We start from the raw sequence: 9,175 nt of genomic DNA, 5'->3' as shown, positions 1-9,175 counted from the left end.
GCGAGGCGTGGACGACTCTGTTGCCGCCCTGCGTCTGCTCGACGGGGCCCCCCGCCCGGACGTGATCCTGTGGAACGCCACGCTCGATGCTCTGACGCGGAGCTGCCGTCTGGGCGACGCCGTGGTTCTGTTCCGGCGGATGGCGTGCGTGCTCGGGGCGTTCGATTCGGCCACCCTGGTCATCATGCTGTCGGGGGCGTCGCGTGCCAGAGAGATGGAGCTTGGGACGGCGCTCCATGCCGCGGCTGTGAAGAGATGCCTCGACACTGACCTGAACCTTCAGAATGCTCTCGTGCACATGCACGCGAAGTGTGGGCGTTTCTGCACTTCGGAGGCTGTGTTTTGGAGGATGCCGTGTTGGGACACCACCTCATGGAATTCTATGATTGGTGGAAGCACGTTCAATGGACTTTTTGAAGTTTCGGCTTGTTGCTTCAGGGAGATGATCCCTTTGGGGGTTCAGGCAGATGAGGTCACCCTGTCTTCTGTCCTTGCAGCATATTCTCGCACGGATGGTCTTTTTGCCTTTGGGAGGTCTGTCCATGGCTGTGTTGTCAAGCTTGGTTATGACGACACTGCATCTTGCTCGGTGGCGAATTCTCTTATAACATTTTATTCAGCCCTTGGATTTACCGAGGACGCAGGGAATGTCTTTGCAGGCATTTTGAGTAAAACTTTGGTATCATGGAATGCTATGATCAAGGGATTGGTGGAGAATGAAAAGGTCAGCGAAGCCCTCTTTGTTTTCCAAGAAATTATATCAGGGTACCAGCCAGATTATGCCACTTTGGTGACTGTAATTTCTGGCTGTGCTGATCAAGGACTACTCTGTGAAGGGAAAGAAATCCACGGATACATAGTCAGAAAAGGCCTTCTGCATGAGGAGTCTTCTATAGGAAATAGCTTACTTGGCTTATATATGAAATGTCATGACTCATTTACTGCTAAGCTTTTGTTCAGGACAATGCCAGTAAGAGACCTCATATCGTGGAACACAATGCTTTCTGGTTACTCAAGAGATGTCTCACTGGGAGTAGAGGCTCAAGCTATGTTCAAGGAGCTGCTTTCTGAAGGTTTAAAGTGCACCATGACCACTATACTTGCTGTTCTACCTTCATGCTCTTGTCCAGAAGACCTTAGCTTTGGCAAAGGAGTTCACTCTGTTATCCTGAAGTATGGATTTGTGAGTGCAGTTTCAGTTGTTAATGCGTTGATGCACATGTACATATGCTGCGGGGACACACTGGCTGCCTTAGCGCTGTTGGAAAGAATAATGTTGGTATCAGATATTATTTCATGGAATACAGCCACAGTAGGCTGTGTACAGAATGGACTACATGGTGACGCCTTGGAAGCATTTCGGTTCATGCATTCATCTTTGCCAGTAAATCCTGACAGCATTACACTAGTTAGTGTTTTATCAGCATGTGGAACTCTTAAACTGCACTCCCTAGGAAAGTCCATCCACTGCATGTCACTGAAGCACTTGCTTGCATGCAATTTGAGGGTGAAGAATGCCCTGTTAACCATGTATTTCCGGTTTGCAGATACTGAAAGTGCCGAGTCAATCTTCTATAGTCCCGGAGATATAAATTTGTGCTCCTGGAATTGTATGATTTCTGGCTTTGCACGGAATAACGATGGCTGGAGAGCATTGCAGTTCTATCAGAAGATTGAAGACTTCGTGCCTGATGAAATGTGTACAGTCAGTATCATCTGTGCTTGCACTCAACTAGGGGATCTTAGATATGGAAAGAGCATACATGGGCATGTGGTCAGGTCTGATCTTCAAAATAATGTTTTTGTTTCAGCATCGCTAGTTGATATGTACAGTAAGTGCGGAAGACTCGACGTTGCTGTCAGAGTATTTGAATCCTCTGCTGAAAAATCAATTGCTTGCTGGAACTCCATGATATCAGCTTTAGGATTTCATGGGCATGGGTTGCGATCAATAAAACTTTTCTGCAAGATGATTCAGTCTGGGATGACAGCCACGAGAAGTACTTTTATTGCTCTTTTGTCAGCTTGCAGTCACTCTGGACTCACTGATGAAGGATGGGAGTATTACCACCTTATGTCAGAGAAATTTGGGATCATTCCAACAGCCGAACACCATGTATGCATCATAGACATGCTTGGACGTGCTGGTCGGCTGCAGGAAGCACATAAATTTGTGGAGAGTTTACCATCCAAGGAAGCACATGGAGTTTGGGGTGCACTGTTAAGTGCTTGCAGTAACAAGGCTGAACTCAAGATGGGCGAGTCCACCGCAAATCATTTGCTCTGCCTGGAGCCTGAAAACAGTGGTTATTATGTGACAATTTCTAACCTGTATGCAAATCAAGACATGTGGGATGGTGCAGTCCAGGTTAGGGACATTTTGCAAGATAAAGGATTGATGAAGCCCCATGGTCACAGTATTGTTGGATAAAGGGTGGCTAAGGAACCATGGAAGCTATGCTTTCCAAGAAAAATTTCCACTAAATCACCAAAGGTGCACGTTCCCTTCACTATTTTTTGTCATGCAGACTCGCTCAAGCACGATGTAGGTATCTGACTAGTTGGCTTAACTCTTTCTGGTTAGACACTTTCCCTTGAATAGTAATGAAGTGATTGAACCTATTTACTTAGTATGTCAGGATGAATTTCCTCGTTTGGCCTTCAAATTTTTGTTCAAATTCTGAACTTTTATTTGTTATGCTGTTTGTGGATTGATCACTCTTGAACTAATTGTGCAAGTATGTTACTGGGGATAAGCAAAACAAAATGATATTTTATTCCAAAGGTTTTCGTCCTTTAAGCAATGGAAAATTAATAAATAAAATAAACGGGAGGGCAAACTGTGATGTATCATATCATACTACTCTGTTATTATTCTGAGCCAAACAAGCTTATGCCTGTGAGAAAGAAAAGTTGAAACGAAGTATGTTAATGAGCTCAAGTGTTTATATGTCATATCATTTTTTTTGGACGCCCTTCATTACCTCATCTAGATTACTTTTCACAAGTGTTACTGGCACTCTAGCATGAAATCCATCTAGTCATTTCTTAAACAACCGTTTATTTCATGTAGGTGGTCCTGTCAACCAGTCACTTAATCTTATCTCATATTCACCGACAATCCCGTGTACAAAGCATCCAGAGTATTGGGAGTTAATTTTTTACTTTTGAGATATGTGAGTTAAATCCTTCCTACTCAACTGTAACAAAATAATTGTGTGTTCGTTTCTCCAGGGATAATCAGGACCCACTCTTCACCCCCTATCCATTCTCGGAGCGGTTTATTGTTTTTCATACAACTTGCAAACATATATAAACTGATGAAATTTAGTGTAAGAAAAATAAGAAGCGGTTGTTTAATTTCATAAGCAAACAAATCCTCTCATTTAGGTTTCAAGGGCTTGAGGGCCAAAACTCTACGACCAAGATACAACCTCACGCGAAGATTAAATGCATCTAACTGTAGCCAGTGACCGCGTGAAGAAGCAGTTTCCATGTAAATATTATATTTTGGCTGCCACATGGGATAATTGGGCTCGCATACAATGCACCAATTGGAGGAAAGAAAACCCATTGCAGGTGTTCTATAACGATCTGCTGGGGAGATTAAATCCAACATTTTTCATGAATGACCAAAAATAACGCACATACTCAGTGTACCTGGCTTAATAATGATGGACAGAGGTAATAGACAGAAGTACGAGCTAGCTCAATTTACTCACTCAAGGTTTTTCTTTTTTCAACAAATGTTCAGAATCTTAAAAAATGTCTATATGTCTTTAGTTGAAAAATTGAAGAAAAGCTATGCATGAAGAATATATGGCTGTAATGAAGAGTAACACCTGACACTTTGTACTCCACCTCGAGGTAAAAACGTGATGGGCCACAAACAAGTTTGTCCCATGTATAAAGTGTGCCTTGTTACTACACGCTTCAAGAAGCATTAATGTTTTGATTATCAGGATGCTAACCCTATTGTAAAAGCTTCCACCATAAGAATTGTACTAGCACATATGCCCGTGCATTGCAACAGGGGTGAAAATTGATATGTAGTTCAATTTAGGAAACATTGGATGCGCAAGTACAACATATCAACTCATTAAGTAGTTTAACTGACACACTCAGTTGCCCTAAGGGAACTCCCCACTATATTTGAACTTATAACATTTGTATTAACCCTAAATTTAGGTTGTGAATGTGCAGCCGATGAACTTACAACACGGCCAAGTTAAACAATGTCGGATTGCAATTATACATTAAGTTATATCATACTGCCATAATCTCATAATATACCAACTATCTCATGTTCACCGACAATCCTGTGTACAAAGCATCCAGAGTTTTGGGAGTTAATTTTTTCTTTTTGAGATATGTGAGTTAAATCTTTCCTACTCAACTGTAACAAAATAATTGTGTGTTCGTTTCTCCAGGGATAATCAGGACCCACTCCTCACCCTCTATCGATTCTCGAAGCGGTTTATTGTTTTTCATACAACTTACAAACGTATATAAACTGATGAAATTTAGTGTAAGAAAATAAGAAGCGGTTGTTTAATTTCATAAGCAAACAAATCCTACCATTTAGGTTTCAAGGGCTCGAGGGCCAAGACTCTGCGACCAAGATACAACCTCACGTGAAGATTAAATGCATCTAACCGTAGCCAATGACCGCATGAAGAAGCAGTTTCCACGTAAATATTATATTTTGGCTGCCACGTGAGATATTTGGGCTCGCATACAATGCACCAATTGGAGGAAAGAAAACCCATTGCATGCATTGGCTGGTGTTCTATAACGATCTACTAGGGAGATTAAATCAAGCATTTTTCATGAATGACCCAAAAATAACGGACATAATCAGTGCACCTGGCTTAATAATGATGGACGGAGGTAATAGACAGAAGTACGAGCTAGCTCAATTTACTCACTTAAGGTTTTTCTTTTTTCAACAAATGTTCAGAATCTTAAAAAATGTTTGCATTTGTAAAAATTAGTTTATTTTTTAGAAATGAATTCTTTTTTATCAAATTTTGTCCAAAAATTCAGAAATAGTTTATTATTCCAAAAAAATCACTTCTTTTAAAAAAAGTTTGAAAACTAAAAAATGTTTAAATCTTCTGTTGCAATTTTTACAAGAAAAATCGAAGAACTACGGTGGCAGACGTTGTTAACTCATGGGAGGTCGGTTCCACTCACGCACAATTTTTTGTTAACTGTTTTTTATGTTTTGCCACTGCTGTTTGTTTCTTTAATTCCTACGCTACAAATATTCCACAAAAGTTAGCTTGTCATACCGGCAAGGAGTGTGGGCACAGCACCCACTGGTTGCTGGTTTGATTACCACCTGGGCACCTTTTTTATATTGTTTTTCGACTGGATAAAGAGAAATCTCGCACGAGAGGATTTGCAGCGAACGAAAAATATTAGTCCCATATCGGACGAAAAAAATCTGGATCCCATCACAAACCATAAAAAATGGAGAAACAATTCTCCCTTTAATATTAGGTAAAGATAAAGATTACGCACACCAGTCTCCAAGGGATGGTGTTTATGCTTGTTGTGCAGAACACGACAATTCTCAATGTTATGCTAAAGAAAGTGTATCTCAAACAACCATTGGTATATGAAAATGGCTACACATATCATTATGTTTGCAAACTTGTCAAAGCACTCTATTGCTTTAAAGAGCCCCATCGAGCATGAGACTCTTCATCAAGCATCTCATGCGTTGGGCAGGCTAACATACAAAACTATCATGCTTCTTCAACGATAGGGTCATCTCCCGTGAAATCCTACATTGAGAGAAAAGTGTTACTTAAGTACACATGTCCAACTCAACAATTCATATGCAGCACATAGATTCATACAAATGAGAAAAACTCTTACTTCCAGGTTCATGTTGGAAAATATATCATCCACTGAGAAGGCATTGATTTCATTCAGTTGATCATTAAGAGGTTGCTGATCAAGTGTGCCTTCTTGCATAGGAAGAATGCTAGCTCCATCCCCGCCATCAAGTAGCTGAGTCAATGAGAAGAAATCGTTTGTCTGAAGGTTGTAAAGCATCGAAGTAGTTCTTTCACTATTGACCAGATGATTATCTTTAGTTGAAGTTCTACTTGCATCAAGTGCAGAGCTACCATTCAACATCGTTCCTACTGAGCTTGTGTTGCTTGCCATGTTGAATGGTGCCATCTGCTCAGTGAAGCCTCCCACTAATGTGGTATTGCTTATGAATGGTGCCTTTTCATTTTGCAGAGGCAACGACATTGCATAGCTCTCTAGTTGGTTGGTCTGTGGGAAGTTCACCTGTGATGCGACAAGAGACCTCCCGCCACCAACTGTTGTATTTGCAAATGAACTTTGACGATTGGAAGGGGTTTTGCCTTTGCTTGTCTCCATTAGCTTGCCACACATGAGGTCAGCATAGGAATTACTATAATTGAATGAAGGAAATTCATCTAACATTATCTCATTGGGTATGTTGTTGTATAGGCTGACGGGAGGGTCACCAAAACCTGTGAATCTTCTTGCATCTGACGGTTGTTTCCCAACATACCTCGGCACTCTGCCATCATGGAGGTATGACCCCATGTCGAAGTTGCTTTGGGTGTTCATCGCCGGAGCCAAGTGACCTGTTGCATCATAGTTGTTTGTACTCCAAGAGGAAGTGTCGCTAGAGGACGCACTCCATCTTCCATGTTCATGATTATGCATGAAATTGCCCTTGTTGTTCATGTTGTACGATGAGTTCCATCTTTCATATGCATCACCAGAGTGATTTGAGTTGACTTTTTTAAGGTGCAATCTATACTTCTGAAATAAAAAGATAGACAAAATAACAAGGTATGAGATGGATGCTCGTCGGAAAAAAATAACAGTAAATATGTGAGTACAAAAAGAACTAATGATATTGCATGGGTAAAAATACTCCTAAAAATATTAGGCATGCATTATATGAGATAAGCCTCGCATTTTAAGGGAAACATTTAATTAAAATTACACTTCATGATAGTTGCATTACTAGAGCTTTGACTGATATTTTCCCCAGAAAATAAAAGCTTGCACTTATGTATGACAAAGTGTTAGCCTACGAATAATAGTAAGAAAAACATAGAAATTAAGCATAAAGGTCGAAAATAAACCTGTAGATGACTCGCGATATTCTCTCTACTGAGGTAATCCACATTCATCAGCTCCAATACCTTTTTTGGAACAGCCCCTACAATTATGTAATAAAAAATTATAATGAAAATATGGAGCAGCCAACATTGTCAATGAATGAGGCACAAGATGTGAATTCTTACTATCAAGGCCGATCTGGTTGATAGCTTCTAGAAACTTGTTATGCAGCTGAAGTGTCCATGTCACCCTTGGCTTTCTGTGGGTGGTGGATACACATGTGCTTTCATTGTGCTTGTTAGAATCATCTCCAACATTTCTCTTATTCCCCGGTAACTTACTCTTTTTAGCAGTCGCTGGTTGAACTCTCTGGACATCACTGTCATGATCGTTGATGTGGCTTATTGCTTTGGGATTTCTCCACCTTTGAACATGTTGCCATATGTTTTTTAGCTCATGGGTACGAACTGGCTTCACCATAAAGTCGGATGCGCCATGTTCTATCCCCTTCATCACAACCTTCTTGTCGCAATCGACGGATAGCACTGCAGGCCATATGACCAATGACTTAGATTTAGAATTTAGAAATTCACAAAACTCTATGAAGTGTACATATGTTTTGGTCAAAGTGCCTATAGATAAAAAAAGCATTTCAATGTTCAATTTTATAATTCTGCTTCAATGTAGACTAAAATGGGAAAAATTTCACACATTCAATATGAAGATACAGAAATAATGGCTGAAACAATAACAATAACACAATGCCTAAGCCATATCACGACATGTTCCACGTAGGGAAAACACATCATCGTGTCTAACTATTGGTGAACCTGAAGATCAAGTAATATTATTGGCAGTCAACCATGTTTCTCTAGCATACTAGGTAACATCTATCGGCCCACGTAATGCTCTAAGCATTTTAAGTGATCACACTCATATTAGTTTTTAAACGTTAAGCACCATTGTCAATAGCTTTTTTATTGCAACTAGCTAATTGTCTGTGCTTGCCACGGGGGCATACATATTCTACGTGATAATTTTCATGATTAATGTGGTCCTCGCGTCCAGTGCTCGATGATACTTTTTATAATTAGTGTGATACTCCTGTCCAAAGAATGATACTCTTCATAATTAACGTGGTCCTCTCGTCCAATGCTCAATGATACTTTCCATAAATTAATGTCTAGATAATTGACATGTGTAAATAACTATGCAGCTAATTAATTGCATGCAGCTGTGGGCGAGGCAGAGATTGGGCAAGAATTATCTGGGACGATTTTTGGGCATTAATAGTAGAGATTCAGGAAAATAAGTACGTGTGGTTGCACTTTCTGTGAATGTAATTTGACTATAAATTAGTGTGCTGGTTCAAACTCAACAAATATGCAGTATTGTATGCATTACCCATGGTTAACCTACTCGATCGTATGTACTTAAAAGTGACACTCCTACTTTATATGCTATTCTCGAGAGTAAATAGTCATAAGGAGTAACAACTTTAAGGAGAATGAACATGAGTAGTAATCTCAATCTTAATAATATCAATACAACATAGGTATTTCTTAATTGTAGTATTCATGAAACCCCTAGCAAACAGATGTGGTGCAATTGTGTACTTTGTGTGATTGGTAGAACACGAATTTTAATATTAGCTTTGGAAACAACTAAATATAACTTGGTCATATCATGAAATATGAATAGATTATAGTTTTCGTTCTTATTGGTAGGATTTTACAACTAATTGAGATGATATAAAATTAAATTCTAGATGTTCATAAATACAACCAACGAACACGTGGATAGTGGGGTCTACATTACATTGGAGTGATAGAGACTCTCACTAAGCCAAACTACTCATTTATAAAATTAAATTGTAGATAGTCCATAAAAGACGCCCATCGAACACGTGGATGTGGAAACTATGTTACATTGGAGTGACACAGACTCTCACTAGGACAAATTAGCCATTGGAGTGACCATGTCTCTAGCCTACTAAACACTATCAACCTAATTATTAAAAACAATAATTGGGATCTCATAATCACGTGCTATC

At 39.8% G+C, this 9,175-nt stretch overlaps 2 protein-coding genes across 2 annotated transcripts; one reads left to right on the top strand and one right to left on the bottom strand.

Moving 5' to 3' along the window:
* The first annotated feature begins 29 nt into the window (after positions 1 to 29).
* LOC125528900 (pentatricopeptide repeat-containing protein At4g19220, mitochondrial-like) lies at positions 30 to 2,751 on the top strand. Its single transcript, XM_048693321.1, has one exon. The coding sequence runs from the start codon at positions 140 to 142 to the stop codon at positions 2,429 to 2,431; it is 2,292 nt and encodes a 763-aa protein (XP_048549278.1). The 5' UTR covers positions 30 to 139; the 3' UTR covers positions 2,432 to 2,751.
* A 3,022-nt stretch (positions 2,752 to 5,773) lies between these two features.
* Positions 5,774 to 7,667, bottom strand: LOC125528899 (two-component response regulator ORR24-like; the record flags this gene model as incomplete). The annotated part of the gene is made up of 3 exons (XM_048693320.1): positions 5,774 to 6,816; positions 7,146 to 7,222; positions 7,308 to 7,667. Coding segments are annotated over 3 exons (1,442 nt in total), but the record flags the coding sequence as incomplete, so codon positions are not given.
* Between the last annotated feature and the right edge of the window lie 1,508 nt (positions 7,668 to 9,175).

The sequence above is a fragment of the Triticum urartu genome, unplaced genomic scaffold (genome assembly GCF_003073215.2).
Source record: "Triticum urartu cultivar G1812 unplaced genomic scaffold, Tu2.1 TuUngrouped_contig_5195, whole genome shotgun sequence".
Taxonomy (NCBI): Eukaryota; Viridiplantae; Streptophyta; class Magnoliopsida; order Poales; family Poaceae; genus Triticum; species Triticum urartu.
This window is presented reverse-complemented; position numbering and strand designations above follow the sequence as displayed.